Source organism: Pollachius pollachius, assembly GCF_949987615.1.
Source record: "Pollachius pollachius genome assembly, chromosome: 7".
Classification (NCBI taxonomy): Eukaryota; Metazoa; Chordata; class Actinopteri; order Gadiformes; family Gadidae; genus Pollachius; species Pollachius pollachius.
The window spans coordinates 1,110,370-1,130,530 of NC_136940.1; the positions used below are offsets into that span (position 1 = coordinate 1,110,370).

The 20,161-nt window shown below is 45.8% G+C and overlaps 1 protein-coding gene across 1 annotated transcript in view; it reads right to left on the reverse strand.

Annotated features, from left to right (window-relative positions):
* Positions 1-19,329, reverse strand: part of LOC307077809 (NLR family CARD domain-containing protein 3-like) — a gene marked incomplete at both ends in the record, with an annotated part of 19,463 nt that extends 134 nt beyond the window's left edge. Inside the window, 11 exons of the mRNA XM_079739283.1 lie at positions 1-16; positions 2,743-2,870; positions 3,075-3,121; positions 3,297-3,470; positions 3,580-3,753; positions 4,320-6,147; positions 8,015-8,232; positions 12,880-12,957; positions 13,708-13,785; positions 14,532-14,706; positions 19,185-19,329. The exon at positions 1-16 is cut by the window's left edge and continues 134 nt beyond it. Of these exons, the coding sequence (XP_079595409.1) occupies positions 1-16; positions 2,743-2,870; positions 3,075-3,121; positions 3,297-3,470; positions 3,580-3,753; positions 4,320-6,147; positions 8,015-8,232; positions 12,880-12,957; positions 13,708-13,785; positions 14,532-14,706; positions 19,185-19,329 (3,061 nt within the window). The remainder of the gene's footprint in view (positions 17-2,742; positions 2,871-3,074; positions 3,122-3,296; positions 3,471-3,579; positions 3,754-4,319; positions 6,148-8,014; positions 8,233-12,879; positions 12,958-13,707; positions 13,786-14,531; positions 14,707-19,184) is intronic.
* Between the last annotated feature and the right edge of the window lie 832 nt (positions 19,330-20,161).

Consider the following 20,161-nt stretch of genomic DNA (forward strand, 5'->3'; position numbering starts at 1 on the left):
AGGAGAGGACGCACGCCTGCGTGGATGGAGAAGGGATGCTGGGGGGGTCGATTGGGGAGAACGAGAGCACACCACACACACACACACACACACACACACACACACACACACACACACCACACCACACCACACCACACCACACACACACACACACACACACACAATAACCAGTCCACCTGGCGGTGTCTCCTATAACAACCAGTCCACCGCCCGGTCTCTGTGTGACTCCGTCACCCTGATCCTGTTGGCCAGAAGGGGAACTGCACCGAGGTGGATTCACCGCCCCCAAGTGGCTCCACACGCAATAACAGAGTCCTAAAACATGGCTTTATAATCGGCCTCATGTCTTGCTATTGAACTCTTTTATCAGACGCGTTCATCCAAAGCTACTCAGTGAATACAGACACGTAGGCGCTGGAGGTATGGTGCTGTGGGTGCTGCAGCACCCCCTTCTGGCTGAGAGGGGAAGGGCTCTGAAAAAATATTGTCGTTATTACATTTCTGATTTATATATGAATGTTAAGGCACTAAGCATAGTATAGTATTAACACACGAGAACATTCAGTGGATCCACTGAGTTGTTTATCTCCATTATACTTTATTAACCAGTAAAACAGAAAAAAGACCCCCTTACAATAACACAATAAACACAAGGGCTCAAACAATAGAAGCAGCAGACATTAATTATCATAAACTGGTCTGCACATATCTTTAATAACTGAACATGTTCTGCTGATGTGTTGTTCCCGACAGAACACAAGGAATCAGTTTAAAGTGATTCAATAGCTTTTCACAGAGAACATATACATTATGAATACAAGATTAAACCTGCTTTAAATCAGGTTCCATGTTATGCTTATCAAAATATAAACTGATATCAGAGATATCAGAGGCAATACAAAATATTGTAGCATAAAAAATAATTGATTTACCATCAATAGATATTTCAAATTAAAAAATGTAAAAAGTACAATGGTAAAACCTGCTTAGTTAACCTGATGGAAGATCTTAAAAGTCTCTTCTTTTCATGGTGTTTCAATGCAAACTTTTCAGCAGCTCAATAAAATCGAGCATTTGGCGGATATTTGAGCATGTCTAACCCAGTAGCGTCAATAGGCTGTTTTATTCGGGGCTAAAGCCCCGGATATTATTTAATTAGCCCCAAATATAATTTTTGGGTAAAAAATAAATAAATAATATTTATAAGTAGCCTAGTCCTTCTAGATAGTCCTTCTGGCCAGAGAATAAACAGTTTAAAAACATAACCAGACTGTTTACCACCTCAAGTGGTAAATTAACCTATCCTATCCCCAGTCAGATCCTCATATACATATATAATATATATATCTATATCTATATATAGATATATATATATATATATATATATATATATATATATATATATATATAGCCTATACATATATGTAAGGGATAATGTATTATCCCTTACATATGCCGGCCATTATCGGGAAAATAAGCCCCGACAGGGCGAACAGGACACCGACGCTCAGCGGAGGTGTCCTGTTCGCCCTGAAGGGGCTTGTTTTCGATCATGAACGGCCACGTTCTATACATTATCCCGCTTATTACATGGCTACTTGCCAAAACGAAAAAATAACTTCACATGGTGTGTCTTTTTACAATTTATTCGTTACCAGCATTCGTAGTGTTGATCAGCAGAGAAATAGTCCGCCAAAGACGTTGACGTCGCTTAGCAACCGAAGATGCTGGGGTTGACAAGTTACCGAACTACTTGAGGAGTGATACCAAAGACATCGTTAGAGGCAAAAAGTCCTTTGTTTTCCTTGACAGCGGTCAATGATACTCAGCAACCGGTGAATTATATTTGATAATTCACCGGTTGCTGAGTAAGTTGCCGGAAGTTGTGAAGGGCCCATGCAAGTGAACGGAGCGTTCCATGGCATTGAGAAGACCCGTGTAATAAATATATATAAGGTCTGTCTCACTTGTATTAATTTTACTCTGAAATAACTTGAATGGAACTTTAGATGTTTGGGGATAAGCAGCACAGCAGTCAAGTAGCTATTTAAAGCTATAATAAACTGCATACTTAAACTGCATTGTTGATTCAGGTAAAGCATTCTGAAAAAATTGCATGCACAATAAAGCATACAAAAAAATTTGCGGCGGGCTTACGCACACATTTTTGTTTTCCCTCTGGGCTAAGCCCCGGATGTTTATGAAACCTAGAAAAATCCCTGGTCTAACCTATCATAAATGCTCTTAGTTTTTTTTATTCCTTAGGAAACTTCTTAGTTTTACCGAAGCATAGCCATCCCCTAACCAAAACGCAGGGAGGAGGTCCTCCTGGGTGAAGGAGGACCAGAAGGTGTGGAGGTGTGTCAGTGTGTCTGAGGACCCTCCTCCACCTGGGGACACTCTGTAGAAGGACAGAGAGCCAGCAGGCCGGTCCAGATACACTCCAACTGTGTGAGTGTCAGCTTGGCCGAAACATCGGAATAATCCTCGATATGAGATTGAGGCATGGTAACCCTCACCATCACAATAAAGTCTCCAGGACTTGCTGTCATCACCCTCTCCTCTCCTTGTGATTCCTTTCTCTGTCACTCCAATCTCAACACATCCTTCCCAATTTACGTCCCAGTAACAGCGGTCAGACAGAGCCTCTCTACACAACACTGGGTCCTCGGAGATATGTTTCCTGCTGTAATCAAAATACACCCTGTCCCTTAGTGCCGCAACTTTGTCCACCGAACCGACCCGCACCCGCTGGTGGGAATGCCCCATAACCTGCGTCACCTTTCTGTTGCGCGTCACCTTTCTGTTGCCCTTGGACAGAAAGAGGTTTTTGTGGGCTGATCTTGGGTCCAGTGTGAGTTGACAGGCATCTGACGGGAGAACAAGACATAATGAGCTGCTGAACACAGAAACGCACTGACGAGGTCGTCAAATAGGAGTCTTTTAAATAAAGTGGAAGTGATGTGTATCAGAAGGGTTTCCCCCTTCCCCACAGAGGAGATGTTTGTGTGTGAGTGTGTAGTCTTCACATCCGTGGTAGGTGTGAGTTTGTATCAAACTAAAGAGACACTTACACTTCTTTACACCTGATTTCAGCCTCCACACTCCACCGTGCTCCACACTGGGGGGAAACAAAGTGAGAGCAGCATGTTGAAACATTCACCTTCATCATCTGCTGTCTCATCACTTTCTACATAACATGAGTTACAGCTGCCTCTTCAAACCACTTCATCTAGCAGCGGCTTGAATCCTTGTAGGAGACATTGTCCCTGAGTGGTGAGCTGTCCTCTCCATACCTGAGAGTGTCCAGTCTCCAGCGTGGATCCTCCAGTCCAGCAGAGAGCAGCGCAGCTCCAGAGTCTCCTGGGTGATTGTAGCTCAGGTCCAGCTCTCTCAGATGGGAGGGGTTGGAGCTCAGAGCTGAGGCCAGAGAAGCACAGCCTTCCTGTGTGACCAGGCAGCCAGACAAGCTACACGCAAGCACGCACACGTACACACACACACGGGTGTGAATGATTGATTTTATGGATGTGAATCTGTTAAATGTCTTCTGATATGTAACTTGTAGTGTAAACTGACCTGAGAGTTTCCAGTGTACAGTGTGGACTCCCCAGTCCAGCAGAGAGCAGCTTCACTCCTGAATCCTGCAGATCATTGGTACTCAGGTCCAGCTCTCTCAGACTAGAGGAGTTGGAGCTGAGAACTGAGGCCAGAGCTTCACAGCATCTCTCTGACAGATGACAGTCATTCAGCCTTCACACAAAAGAAACAGAACATATTAGGAAATGTGTTTAAAATAACTTAAATTCTTTACTTTTAACATAATGAAAGACTTTTGTTGAAACTATTTAGTGTTAAATGTTTTAGTTTATCTCATATTTTTAAAATGAGAACCTTAAATGTTGATTATTTATTTGTTGTAAAATGTTAAATAGTTGTTCAATAGTGTTTGAAAAAGTTTTTTTTAGAATTATTTGTTCAATATTGCAGTATTAATTAGATTGTGTAATGTGTATTGTAATACATGCTATTAGTGAACCTACAGAGATGTTTTGTATATTGAATTATAATGCTCTATTATTATGTATATATTGTGTTGAGTGTATTGTATTATGTTATTAGTGGACGTATGTCGTATAGTGATGTTCTGCATGTTATTCTAACTTTTGTATTCTAGTATTATGTATATTGTGTTGTGTGTATTGTAATATATGTTATTAGTGAACTTACAGAGATGTTTTCTACATTACTTTAACTTTTAATTCTAGTATTATGTATATTATGTTGTGTATTGTAATACATTTTATTAGTGAACCTACAGAGAGGTTTTGGAGGCTTTGACCACTGGCAGCAGCCTCAGAAGACCCTCCTCTGAAGCAGAGTATTTCTTCAGCTCAAACACGTCCAGCTCCTCTTCTGATGACAGTAAGATGAAGACCAGAGCTGACCACTGAGCAGGAGAGAGTGTTCTTCTGGAGAGACTTCCTAATGTCAGAAGATGTTGGATCTCCTCCACTAGAGAACGGTCGTTCAGCTCATTCAGACAGTGGATCAGATTGATGCTTCTCTCTGGAGAGAGATCTCCATTCATCTTCTCCTTGATATAACAGACTGTTTGTTGATTTATCCTTGAGCTACTTCCTGTCAGTGCCAGCAGACCTTGTTTTATCCAAGGGGTCAGTGATCTCATTCCTGTCCTTCCCAGCAGACCTCGTAGTAGATTCTGATTGGTCTCCAGAGAGAGGCCCAGGAGGAAGCGGAGGAACAAGTCCAGGTGTCCGTTCTCACTCTGTAAGGCCTTATCCACAGCACTCTTGTAGAGGGCGAGTATATCTTTCCTGGAGGTTGGTGGTTCCTCTGAGAGCAGATTGACACCAGTATTGATTAAGGACTGGGAAACATGAAAGGCAGCCAGAAACTCCTGGATGCTCAGATGGACAAAGCAGAAAACCTTGTCCTGGTACAGCCCACACTCCTCTATAAAGATCTGGGTGAACACTCCTGAGTCCACTGAGGCTCTCCTGATATCAATGCCACACTCTGTCAGGTCTTCCTCATAGAACATCAGGTTGCCTTTCTCCAGCTGTTCAAAAGCCAGTTTTCCCAGAGAAACAATGATCTCCCTTCCTTCTGAACTCCAGTGTGGATCTGTTTCTGCTCTCCCATGGTACTTCCTGTCCCCCTGTATGGACTGAACCATCAGAAAGTGGATGTACATCTGAGTTTTGGGAATATTTTTTCTTCTCTGGGATGTTTTGAAGAAGTCCTCCAGAACTGTAGCAGTGATCCAACAGAAGACTGGGATGTGACACATGATTTGGAGGCTTCGTGATTTCTTAATGTGGGAGATGATTGTGCTGGCCAGATTCTCCTCCCTGAATCTCTTCCTGAAGTACTCCTCCTTCTGTGGGTCGGTGAACCCCCTCACCTCTGTCACCATGCCAACATACTTAGCAGGGATCTGATTGGCTGCCGCAGGGCGTGTGGTTATCCAGATGCGAGCAGAGGGAAGCAGGTTGCCCCTGATGAGGTTTGTCAGCAGCACGTCCACCGAGGTGGACTTTGTGACATCAGTCCAGATAGGGTTCTTCTGGAAGTCCAGAGGAAGTCGACACTCATCCAGACCATCCAAGATGAAGACAACTTGGAACTTGTCATATCTGCAGATTCCTGCTGCTTTGGTCTCATTAAAGAAGTGATGAAGAAGTTCCACCAAGCTAAACTTTTTCTCTTTCACTAAATTCAGCTCTCTGAAAGTGAACAGAAATGTAAAGTGTATGTCGTGGTTGGCTTTGCCTTCAGACCAGTCCAGAGTGAACTTGTGTGTTAAGACGGTCTTACCAATGCCGGCCACTCCAGTTGTCATTATTGTCCTGATTGGTTGATCTTGTCCAGGTAAGAGTTTAAAGATGTCTCCACATCTGATTGGTGTTTCTTCCTTGGCTGGTTTCCTGGAAGCTTTTTCAATATGTCTGACCTCATGTTCCTTGTTGACTTCTCCGCTGCCTCTCTCTGTGATGAAGAGCTCTGTGTAGAAGTCATTCAGAGGTGTTGAATATCCTGCTTTAGCGATTCCCTCAAACATACACCTGAACTTCTCCTTCAAATGAGACTTGATGTTATGTTGGCACTCGACAGCAGCCGATCCTATTTGAGGAAACAACATCAGTTGGTCAAAGGTGACCTAATTGGACACATGTCAATATTTCCTGTTAAATGATCAACTTCATGATTTTTTGAGGCTTCATTACTTGTGGTTGGAGAAGCCGGTCGTGAAAAGGACTGCAAGTTACAGATTCAAAATGTTCAGGTTAATTCTGTTATTTACACAGCGATATCATTGGTCTAATGATAGTATTAAATGTTGTTGAATCAGTCAGTACGTTTACATGTACAGCTTAATCCGATTACAGCCACAGTTCGACCATGCTCCTCAATTGGACAACTGCAACTGCAAGAGTTTACATGGCGGTGAGAAAATCGATTCATTGGCCAAAGCATGTCATACCCCTGTTCGATAGGTGGCGCTGTACCCATTTCAACTAGTGGTAATAGAGCCACTGGCTGACCTCTTTACGTCACCAGCAACAACAAACTCAGGCGGCATTCGAGAAACAAGGCGTACGAAGAGCAAGACAAAGCTACATTCTTCTACATTTTGTATGTGATGTACATAATTACACAAAATAGATGCACAATGGCGCCCTTGCTTTTGCTGTTTTCGATGGCGACAACAACACGACTATCGTCTCCTTCTACTTCCGGATCACGACCCCAGGAAAAATCTTAAGCATGCGCAGAAAGCAAAATCCGATTCCATCTGATTGAATGTATACATGCAAGATTAATGAGACTATCAAACGAATATTCTAGGGGTCTCAATCCGACTATGAGTAACCCAATTCGGTCTGATTGTTTTCCAGACTAAGGTGTATACATGCATCTTAAAAATCCAATCATAGTCGGACTAACCCAATAACCCAGAACTAACCCAGATTGGTGACTTGCTATACTGATGTAACAAGATAGTTTTGCATCTCTTCCACTGATATTCTGCTGTTGATCTGCAGTTTAATTTAGTTTAAAATTCTTTTACCTGATACCCCCACAATAACCCAACATATCTGGGTCAAACCATTTAACCTGATGCCCCCACAATAACCCTACATATCTGGATCAAACCATTAAACCTGATACCCGCAGTAACCCGACATATCTGGATCAAACCATTTAACCTGATGCCGCCGCAAGGACCCGACATATCTGGAGCAAACCATTTTCCCCCAAGAGGGAAGATATCCTGACATTAGGCCTTTTTACACTGCCAAGCCGGTTAGGTCGCGGCTTGGCAAGCCCGACAATTTCACTGCCTTGCCCGTGTAAAACTGAGGGTTGGGCTGTCTTGGTTCACTGGAGAAGGCGGGGCAGCGCACGGAGAGTAGACCTCATTAGAATAATTTGCATACAAAGAATGTTTTAATTTTTTTATGATTCAAGAGACTTGCGTGAAAGAATGAGTATACATCTGAGCTAAAAACGTGATTAACTATTTCGAAGTGCAAAAACGCCAACATATTCTTTATTTTGCTGACCACTTGCTTTTTATCCATACGATGAAAAACGTCTTTCTCGTAGATCGCACCATCTTTCCCCGTCTTCGTTAAATGCGACTGCATCACTTCTCTCACATGATCAGCAGCTCGTGGACTTCCCCGTCTCTCTAGTTAAAACTACTCATGTTGATATCTCTGCGTTGTCTCTGTCTCGATAACGCAGCAACACCTCTACCCAAGCCCCGCCCCTGGAACCGCGGAGCCGTCTAATCGCATTTACATCAGAAAGAAACCGCTAAAGTGTGCAGGGTCCGGGAGGGTAAACTGGGCTGCTAGCTCAAGCCGGCGATTTACATCAGGCCGTGTAAATGCGCGGACCACGCTGCGAAAAAGGCGTGCATAAGACAGGCATATTTGGCAGTGTAAAAAAGATTGACTCATAAGAAATTTAGAAATCTCACCATAGTGTGAAGGGGGCGGGGCTTGGCATTGGTTACAGAAAGGGGGGCGGGGCTTGGCGTCGGCCGTAGACAGCGGGGCGGGGCTTGGCGTCGGCTGCAGACAGGGGGGCGGGGCTTGGCGTCGGCTGTAGACAGTGGGGCGGGGCTTGGCGTCGGCTGCAGACAGGGGGGCGGGGCTTGGCGTCGGCTGCAGACAGGGGGGCGGGGCTTGGCGTCGGCTGTAGACAGGGGGGCGGGGTGGCTCAAGCGGGGAACCCGACCCAGCTGTGGGAGGTGAGCGAGGAAGGTGTTGTTGTGCTGACATTGAGGTAGGGTCCTGCTTCGTAAACCTCAGCGTTAGTAGCCAGAGACGTTGCGTCACTCTCATTATGTTTAGATATGATTCTATTCTGGCTTTCAAAATAAATGTCTCCTCTGTTTTCAAAATAAGAGTCTCTTACCACCCCCCAGTGCGTCAGCCAGTTCCTCCTGGTTCATCTCCATCAGGCAGAGCTTTGTGATGTCCACCACTCCCTCTATGGCGCGCCTCCTCTGCTCCTCCTTCTTATCATCCAGCTCCTCGTCCCCCGCCCTCTGGCTCTCTGAGCATTGTGGGTAATCTGAGAAGACATCCCTCCAGAGCTTCTTCAGTTCCTTGTCTAGAAAAGCGTGTGCATTCTCCTCAGCCCTCTGGAACAGAACAAACATCAAGGAGAACTTTACTCTGAACTCACTGAGGACATCAGAAGCATCTGTCCTGGATTCACGTCCCACTGGTCTAAAGAGGGAAGCCTGGAGACTATTAGCACCACAAGAGATGCTTTCTAATGTTCATGTAGAGTTGAAGTCAAATATCTTGGTGGATATTTACACACCTTGATCCGCTCTGTTTGCTGTTGCTGTAAAGACTGAGCACTAATAACCTTTGACCTCTCCTGGTTACTGTGGAGAAAACACACACACACATACACACAAAACACACACAGGATCTATTATATTTATAAATATACAGATATACTTTTTATCTTCTGTTATACAACACAGTTTATTCACTGCACATCAGTGCGTTTAGTCCGGCATATGACTCCTTGTTTCAGGGCTCCCTCTAAAGGTGGAGAAGGGAATGACAGCGTGTGCTACTAGAGACCACAGGTGTGACAGCTACAAGCCAGGCTGTCATTGAGCGAGGTGTGAAGAAATATCAAGTTCATCAACTGAATCTACGTATGGAATTTGCATATTTCAAACAGACAGACAGACAGACAGACAGACAGACAGACAGACAGACAGACAGACAGACAGTGAGATCCTCTTCTTACCTCTTAGCTTTGCTCCGGCGGCCATGTTCCCCAGACAGAGTGGTCTTAGAGGTAGAACCCCCCTCCTCTCTCTCCTCATCCATAGCAGACTGGAGACCTGGACATAAACACAACTCCATCGTTTCTACGGCCGCTCAGCGTTGGTTTATTCTCTGCTTCTATATGAGCTGCGTATTGCCCAAGTCACCCACGGTCACTTGTGATTTAGGAGAAATCCTAAATCACAAGAAAATGCAATGAACTAACCCCTACCTGCTCCTTAATGACCTGTCTCTGTATTGTCTAACCCCTACCTGCTCCATAATGACCTGTATCTGTACTGTCTAACCCCTACCTGCTCCATAATGACCTGTCTCTGTACTGTCAAACCCCTACCTGCTCCTTAATGACTTGTCTCTGTACTGTCTAACCCCTACCTGCTCCTTAATTGCCTGTCTCTGTACTGTCTAACCCCTACCTGCTCCTTAATGACCTGTCTCTGTACTGTCTAACCCCTACCTGCTCCTTAATGACCTGTCTCTGTACTGTCTAACCCCTACCTGCTCCTTAATGACCTGTCTCTGTACTGTATAATCCCTACCTGCTCCTTAATGACCTGTATCTGAATTAACTGTCAGTCACTTCAGATAAAGAATCTGCAAAATCATTTAGTAGTAAATTTGACAAATAGCCATGCATCCATACATTCCATAAATGTTTTTGACCATGTTTTTTACAGAAAACGAACCGTCAACCTACTGATAAGATTCAAAGTCATGCATATTTATGATATATCAAGGATCAGAGTGGACTACAGTACCTTAGTCTTCTTCCTGCTGTGATGAAGTGAGCCACACCAAACCCTCGGACTCATTACAAGGAAATTATGAACCAACCAGTTGGAGCAGTTCCCCTCCCAGTTCATAGTCCTCTCAGACTAAGCTCCTATCTGTTCCATGACCTCACTCAGTAATGATTTTTCACTTCATTAAAATATGAACGATGGACAGAGAGCTCTGATGTCTACAAGCTCAGACAGAGAAAAACAGAGAGACACTTGATAGTTCAGACAGCATGTAGAGACACTTAGTGACTGATGAACCCCTTCTTCACCGTAGAACCAACAGGAGCGCAATCAACGAACAGATTAATACAGTTGAAACGTGTTTCCTGAAACTATTGATAATTTTCTCAAGACTCTACACACAAATTAGAACAAAAGGTCAACTTTTGCCAAAACACAAATCTTTTGTAAAATGCATTCAGGCATTAAAAACCATGTTCTATGTTCTCTACACTGTCCATGTGTTTGGGCCTCATGAGGTCATGTGACATATCCAAGGGTATTTATTACACAGGGGAAACATTTTACATTCTCCTTTTTTGTACTTTTGTACTTCTTTACTGGGGTCCAAAAATGTTTACAATTCACGAGTTGCCATGAAACCAAACAGTGAATACAGTAAATATATCATATAGTGAATTTGCTGGGTAAACCAAACAATTACCACAATAAGGGATACTTTTCACACGCTCTGCTGTGTTGAGCTAGAATCAACACAGCAGAGCGTGTGAACAGTTCACTTGTTGTAATTTAGTCTGAACATCTAAATTGTGAGTCTTCTTGTTGGCTTGGTTTCTTCCTGTGCGTCTACTTCTCCAGCCTGCTCCAACCGTTACAGACTTGCAATCAGCAACACAAACCTTGATTCTCATTAAAAGCAGTCCAGTGTACCAATTCACCAGATTCTTTATTTTCCCGTGCCATGTACAGCGGTACAGATCTTTGGTTCCGGCTCTTCGGCCAAGCACCAGCAGACAAGTTATAACGTCTATATTATAAAACACAATATAAGCAAATATGAATCTCTATAGAAATAGAACAGCAGCCGTAATGATTAGAATAAGAGCCATGCTGCAATGTGCAATGCAGCTGCTGCACATGTTTCTCTAGTGTCGCATGAATGAAATAAAGAAACGTTATCGCTCCAGAAGTTAAGAAAGGATGGCAAAATAATCAAGTTTAAGCCTACTCGGGATGTTTGAGTTGGATTAATTACCATTTGTTTCAATTTATATATTTATACCAATTGATATACTTATTTCAAAACCATATTTAGCCGTTACACTTTAAATCAGTTCACAATATACATGTAAATGTAGTGTTAGTGGAAGTTTGTAGTGGCAGTAATTAAGACTTGACTTTTAGTAGCAATATGAAAGTTTTATAATATATTAATATGAAGATTATGTGAACATTGAATAAACATCATGCAAATTATTCTATTACAGGAGTTTGGTTTGACAGTAGCCAAATTAAAGGACAGAATAAATAACTACCCCAAACGTGCGGAAAAAAGGTTAAAATGATTTAATTCACAAAAACAATTGGCAGAACTTTCATACACATTTTGTACAAAAAAGCACAAGAAAACATTTTCCCAATAAATGTTTTCAAAATGTTGAAATCATTCAGAAAGCAAGTGAAGAGGTTTGTGTAAACCAGTCCTCCCTAGCTCTGTCCCTGACTCTAAACCCTGACTCTCAACCCTAACACTGAACCCTCTGAGGGCAAAAAGACACTCCTTCAGAGTAAAGGTTCAAGAAGAAACTCCTTCAGAGTAAAGGTTCGAACCCTGAAGAAGGAAGAGCAACAGGAAGGAGTAGAGAGGAAAGTGAAGTTGTGAGGTTAGTTAGTGAGGTCAGTTAGTGACAGACGTGTGGGAAAGGCGTGTGGAAGCACACGGGTACATGTGGTGTTAAGAAGGTTAAGGAGGTCATTGATGCATCAGCCTCAGACCGCTGAGCTCAGCAGGTCTTCTGGAGGACGAGGCTCAGATGAACTGAGGAGACGGGACCAGCAGGACGTCAGGATCAGGTGGGGTTCAGCTCAGGCTGGTCTGCCCCGGACCAAACAGGATCAGGTGGGGTTCAGCTCAGGCTGGTCTGCCCTGGATTAAACAGGATCAGGTGGGGTTCAGCTCAGGCTGGTCTGCCCCGGATTAAACAGGATTCCATCAGCGTCTTAAAACAGGACATGGATTATGTTCATTATTCTAACCAAAGGGACTTCATTAAGGAGCAGGCAGGCTTTAGGGCACCTTGCTCAAGGATTCAACAATGTTTTATGAAGACTTGGGCGTGAACCCGCCACCATTCGGCTGAGAGTTGAACACCCGATCTCGTACCAGATACTAGTCCACTTAGGTCAGTAAATGCAAACGTATCAAACGTCTGGTAACACCAGACGTTTAGTCTGTAAACGGCAACAAGTTCAGTTGACGCAAACTTACAAGGAATATTTGTTTGTAGAATCCTAGTCTTCAGGATTCACTGTCCAGATGTTTGGCTTCTCCGTCAGTCCTCCAGAGATTCCTGGTCTGGTTACAAACGTAGTTTGACTCTAATGTAAGGTCGCAAACACAGGAGTAGTTTGGCTCTAATGTAAGGTCGCAAACACAGGAGTAGTTTGGCTCTAATGTAAGGTCGCAAACACAGGAGTAGTTTGGCTCTAATGTAAGCTAACAACACAGTAGTTTGTCTGGCCTGGTAACAAACAGCAGCTCTGTTCAGTAAATGCAAACGTACCAGGAATCCTTGTTGGTAGAGTCCTGGTCGTCCTCAGGAGTCCCAGCTCCTCCAGCAGCTCTCCTCAGCCACAGAGTCCTGGTCTGGAACAAATACAGCAGGGGTCAGGCTCCAACATCTGGTAACAAACAGGTGTAGTTGTCTGGTAAAGTAACCACTAGTTTCAATGGTAGCAGTACTCTACTGGAGGTGGCAGTGAGAGTGACGATCACTCCAGTGTCAGGATCCACAGCAGACATCCTCCACCAGGCAGCTCCTCCACCAGGCAGCTCCTCCACCAGGCAGAGCCTCCATCAGCTCCTCCACAAGGCAGGGCCTCCACAAGGCAGGGCCTCCAGCACGGCTCGGCCTCCACCAGGCTGGGCCTCCATCAGCCGCTCCACCAGGCAGGGCCTCCATCAGCCGCTCCACCAGGCAGGGCCTCCATCAGCTCCTCCACCAGGCAGGGCCTCCATCAGCCCCTCCACCAGGCAGGGCCTCCATCAGCTCCTCTGTCAGCTCTTCCACCAGGCTGGGCCTCCATCAGCTGCTCCATCAGGCAGGGCCTCCCTCAGCTCCTCCACCAGGCTGGGCCTCCATCAGCTGCTCCACAAGGCAGGGCCTCCGTCAGCTCCTCCATCAGCCATGGATTCCTGGTCTGGTTATAAACACTGTTGGGTCTCAGCGGCTGGTAAAACATTTGTAAAATGGAAGCCGGTGTCTATAGTTCCTTCATATCAACAAAGCCTAGAAAATGTTTAGCAATGCATCAAATGGCTCATATGACTCTAGGTATCCCCATTATGAAGGACCTCAGATCACAGAAGAGAATTCAAATCTGAAGCGTACCAGGAATCCTTGTTGGTAGAGTCCTGGTCGTCCTCAGGAGTCCCAGCTCCTCCAGCAGCTCTCCTCAGCCACAGAGTCCTGGTCTGGAACAAATACAGCAGGGGTCAGGCTCCAACATCTGGTAACAAACAGGTGTAGTTGTCTGGTAAAGTAACCACTAGTTTCAATGGTAGCAGTACTCTACTGGAGGTGGCAGTGAGAGTGACGATCACTCCAGTGTCAGGATCCACAGCAGACATCCTCCACCAGGCAGCTCCTCCACCAGGCAGCTCCTCCACCAGGCAGCTCCTCCACCAGGCAGAGCCTCCACAAGGCAGGGCCTCCACCAGGCAGGGCCTCCAGCACGGCTCGGCCTCCACCAGGCAGCTCCTCCATCAGCTCCTCCACAAGGCAGGGCCTCCAGCACGGCTCGGCCTCCACCAGGCAGGGCCTCCATCAGCCGCTCCACCAGGCAGGGCCTCCATCAGCCCCTCCACCAGGCAGGGCCTCCATCAGCTGCTCCACAAGGCAGGGCCTCCGTCAGCTCCTCCATCAGCCACGGATTCCTGGTCTGGTTATAAACACTGTTGGGTCTCAGCGGCTGGTAAAACATTTGTAAAATGGAAGCCAGTGTCTACAGTTCCTTCATATCAACAAAGCCTAGAAAATGTTTAGCAATGCATCAAATGGCTCATATGACTCTAGGTATCCCCATTATGAAGGAACTCAGATCACAGAAGAGAATTCAAATCTGAAGATGAAAAAAACCCTTATACAATAACCAGTCACCAGACCTAAAAAGAAACCTGAGCTTTAGTGTTTCAGTTTAACTTGGTGACGGTTACCCTCTGGCCCGGTGCTGTAAGCCTCCATCTCTGGTACTCCCCAGCGTCAGCCTCCGGTCCCCCCAGCCTCCGGTCCCTCCTGGCCCCACACTCCTCAGATCCCCAGCCTCTCCATTCAGGTGCTTCATACCTCCAGTCCCCAGCCTCAGCTCCGCCCGGGTGCATCCAGTGGCCCCTGGAAACACCACACAGCCTCTTATATGCACACCGTCACAGGCTAAATCTGTTAAAAGATGCTCCCGCTAACAGTCATGCCTTCACACACAATTATATTTTGATGTAATTTCCTTCCCTCGATTCTTCTGGGATTCTCTGATCAGGGATGGCTTCGCAATGAACACGTTCACATACAGGTGATGAGACTGAACTAGCCATTGTACAGATTGAAGACTTAAGTGGATTTTGCTTTACTGAACATATAAAACAGTCACCCATTCATAGAGAAGACTCACGTTAGATCACATGATAAAACTACATGACCAGCGGTGAGAAGTGATGTCGTCACTTTTTATGGCAGTTTTCTTCTGAAAGCCTCCTCAGTCCTTGCTCCTTTGATCAAGTCACTTCACATTTCCAAGTTGGAAAATGTGATCTGTGGTACTTTATAATCAGTCACTACTCTGCATTGAGCTTTACAACATGGTTTAATGGACCAAATGTAATCAAACTACAGGATACGTAAGAGGAACAACAATTAACTTGTGTTAAGTTAGCCAAACACAGGGTTTGCATTTCAGCTATATTAGCATTTGCCCAAAAATAAACATGTTTTACTCTTCTGAACAGTTAGGCCACTTGTTTTCATCAAGAAATGAATTCTTATTTTATTTATGAAGCTTAGAAAAAACTGCAGAGATAATCCTGACTTCCTAACAAGTGGCAACCTGTTTCAGGAATGAAGACAGCAGTCCACAAGTTGAAACCAGAAACCCAACAAGTTGTCCAGGCCATGCATTGGAACGGACCCGGGAAGACTTCCTACTCCTGCCCCAGAGCACTGACCTGTTCTGGAGAGCTTCTTTGAGAGGAGGTGGAGGTCTGGCTCTGGGTGAGGAGGCAGACACCTTGTGACAAACTAAATGTTAGCATTTTAACCTTGAACAGTTTCATAACATGGACGGACGGCCATTAGCTTAGCTGTTGGATACCATCCAGTTAGTAAGTCATCACTAAAGTATGGAGTAAAGATTATGTAACTTCATGCCATTTGGTTTAACTTCTGTGGCAATTAATCAAAGACCAGATATTTAGAAGGTATCAAAAAACACTAAGCACTATCGATATTAAATCACACAGTAAAATGATGATACTTAGCCATATTTAGGTGAGGAGTTGTATCGAAGAAATGCCAAATAGTTTTCCTCCTTCAAATGATTTGCAGCCTTCACTGGTGGTCAATCAAAAATGGGCCCCCAAGTGAAACGCCGTTTTGTACGCAGCGAGAATCCGTCAACGTGGTTAAAGTACAGCGCAATTATCGAAGATTATCGGTACGATTGTGGAGAAACGCAAAACGTATTGGACACGAACAGGTCGGTATGTATTTTGAACGGCCAGACGAAAGTTGTTTGAGATAAGTAAAAAACTCCAGATGGTAACCGACTGAGATTGTTTTGTTGCCGACAAGGTTACGCAATTGCAAATCCAGAACGTACTGCCAGATGCCCTAACAGTAAACCTTCGTGTGTGAAGGTATGGTTACGTAAATATGAATCCAGAACGTACTGCCAGATGCCCTGAGGTGACTCAACCCAACTAACTGCCAAATGTGTCCTTATGGTTGTCAACACTAGAATGTTCACTATCAACCATTTTGAGACTAAATTAAGTAACATTAGACTCAACTATGTCCTGCAGTGGATCTCCAGCATAGGGAGATAAGCATACAAGGTACTCTGTATCCACTCTGCATTAAAGGGTCACCAACGGCCTAAATCTCCTACCTACCAGCTACTATCCTCTTCAGGAAGAACAAAACCTCCACGGCGGGCAGCACAAACCGTCCGACTGGAACCGAACATTCCAGCCGGAACCAACCCAGCAGTAAGGAATGTAACCAGCGCCTCACCTTGAGCTGAGCGGAGGACGATCCGGAAGTCCAGCGATGATCTTCTCATAAAAATACAGCCAACAGACTTACCTTGAGGCGATCTGTTTGTTGCTGTTGGTCATTACTGCTACTCATCACACCTCTACAGGCTAGGCACCCAGTGTGTACAAGTAACCGAGTCAAAATGCTCAAAACCGTAAGAAAAACAGAACTACCATGAACAAACCACAATAGCTATGAATCGCTAAGTCAACTCACAGAGCCAACCATACCCTCTGAGTGAGCAGATGCAAGCTGGGATACAGAGCTGTCTGGAGTGTACAGTTCTGTAGATGCGCCCCTCAGGAGAAACCAAGTGTCAAGAATCCGTCGTGACATCAACTACATGAGCTGGAATATCCTTTGAGATGGCCACTGTGATTTCCAAAAGGAAAAAGACCAGGATGGAGATGTGTGTGTTCTTCCTCTCAGCCAGTAGAAGTCCTCAAAGGTCTTCATCAGAGAACCATGGAACGCATTTCAACGTTCCTCTCCATACATCTCAGAGCCCCAGTGAAGGTTTCCTCACATCCTCAGCTGAAGAAGGGAATAAATTCTGCTAGAAGAGCGCCCTAGTTGGGATAGTTCCCAGATTGGTTCTGATTTAAGTGAATCCATCTCCCAGGTTCAGCTAGCCCGGTACAAAATAATACAGTTCAGCCAGAGAAGACTCATCTGAGAGCGAGAGCACAAAAGACACGATCCACAGGGCTCACGTCCATCCAGCCAGGTAGAAAGAGCCGCCTCACTACAGCTCTGAAGGTCATCTTGAATATCCATTTGGGCCGTTATCCAACTTCAGACTCTGTGGAATGCCTTCAGGTGTCCATCCTCCAGAGTTGCTGATTGGTGAAGTCCGAGTTTGAAGTCACTGTTCTGAACCCGCCGTTTATGTCCAGTCTTTAGATTTGTTTCCAACCCGAGACTCTCGTCTTCCTGCCCAGTGTGTTGTATCTCGTTCCAGTGGATCGCTCCAGGCTCTTGGTGTCTACTGGAGTCCTCAGTATCGTCAATCTGTTTGGATTTCATTGACCATTCTAACCCCCCACCCCACTCAAATCACACAGACCCCCTCATGGACATTTTACCGGTCAAGGCAAGCAAAACACACACGTAGAACCCCAACCACTCACTCACACACATAGAACCCTAAGCCAGGTGGAACCCAGGCCACTCAGTCAGTGCTTCCCCTAGAATTGTTTTCAGGCCTGGTGGAACGCACCAATAAAGCGGAAAAAGGCTGATCGACCATTTTAGTTATTGAACAGGGAACCTTACGTCTCCAAAACACTCCCATTTGTTATAACATCCCTCATAACTATTAACCCGCGACAGGTCGGAGCATCATCTCGTCTCCACTGCCCTGTAAGGTAGAGTATTCATCTGCAGTCGCAATGCGGCAATTAACGTGTTAACGTGTGGACTTTATAGTTCAGGGGGACGGGATGAGAGCTGTTAACGTGTGGACTTTATAGTTCAGGGGGACGTGATGAGAGTTTGTTTCCAATGCAACCGAGGAGAGGACGGCGAGACTCGCCCTCGTTAGTTAAATTTTGGGGTTTGAGATAAATGCGCTCTCAATCCGGTGATTTAAGGAACGGTTAGCGACGGGTCGAGCATCAATGTAACGCAATGCACTTTTTATTGTCTTTATGTTTTGGCCTGTACAATCATAGGGGAAACACTGCATATAGAACCCCATGCCAGGTGGAACCCCCACACACACACACACACACACACACACACACACACGTAGAACCCCATGCCAGGAGGAACACACACACACAGAACCCCAGGCCAGGTGGAACCCACACACACAGAACCCCAGGCCAGGTGGAACACACACACACACACACACACACACACACAGAACCCTATGCCAGGTGGAACCCACACACACACACGTAGAACCCTATGCCAGGTGGAACCCACACACACACACACGTAGAACCCTATGCCAGGTGGAACCCACACCCACACACACGTAGAACCCTATGCCAGGTGGAACCCACACACACGTAGAACCCTATGCCAGGTGGAACCCACACACACACACACAGAACCCTATGCCAGGAGGAACACACACACACACACACACACACAGAACCCTATGCCAGGAGGAACACACACACACACACACACACACACAGAACCCTATGCCAGGAGGAACACACACACACACACACACACACACAGAACCCTATGCCAGGAGGAACACACACACACACACACACACACACACACACACACACACACACACACACACACACACACACACACACACACACACACACACACACACACACACACACACACACACACGCATAGAACCCCAGGCCAGGTGGAACCCAGGACCACATTGGTCATGGAGTTTGCAGGGTGTCTCCAAAAGGTGTCCGGGTGATTTAATGCGTGGCGTCTTTGTTTCCTGAATGAGGAGCCTCGACAGAGGGAAACCATGCAGCTTTAGTGAGCTTCAGGACAGGACTCTAGGAGAGAGGTGACGACCAAGCGGTGGGCCGTCGCTCTTGAAGAGCAGGATCCTCCATTAGCCGGCTGAGGACTCATCTGGACCAGGTGGAAGCTCTCTGTGGACGGCGTTTTGTCCACTCCAACCCCCAAGATGGAAGCCTCTCTCAGGCTGAACTGCACAGTGATGGGCGGGGCTAGCTGGACCTGGGAGATGGCTCCCCTCAGATCAGAAACCATCTTGGAAGGGCCCCAACAAAGACACTTTCTGAACCGGAGCTGTGCTCTCCTCTAGCTGAGAAGGTGGAGAAACTGTGGCTGAGGCGTCCCGATGCACGGAGGACAATGTTGGCGTGTGCTCCGGGGTTCTCTGGTGACGGACCGAAGTAGAGTTCTAGTCGTTGAGGAGAGGAGCCCTCACCGCTCCCCCTAGAGTTCCTCCTTCTGAATCCCTGTCCCCGTCTCAAAGGACACGCTGGTCCGTGTAACTGACGTCACAACAGATTCAGAAACACTTGGTTCTCCTGTTGGGGCGTGTCTACAGACCTGTAGACATCAGACAGCACTGTATCCCAGCATGCACCTCTGCCCACTCAGACCACGCCCTCATCAGTAAAACAACACTCCTGTGACAGAGCATAACCCTTCAGTAGCCCCAAAGAAACATCCTGACTACTCAGACCAGCCTTCACCTAACGGGTTAACTCAGCCAGGAAGACCAGATACATCAACGTGCCCGAGAATAATGAGACTAATGACTCACGGTTCGCAGTCTCTTCTTCGTGGTTGAATTGGGATACTCACAGAACCGCAGTTTAACCTCCATGATACACCTTGAAGGGCGCGCGCGCGCACACACACACACACACACACAGTCCATCAGAAAGGCTGAAATGGTTTGTGGGTTTGCAGGTTATATCGAGTCCGTCCATAGAGATACGGTCACGTTTTTAACTTTATGATAGGCTTTAAAACAACCAAAAAAGAACCCACATGAATATTTAAACACCGTTATGAGTAGGACTGTCGCTCAGGGATATTTGTACTCACTTCAGGTTCAGGTGAAACGCTC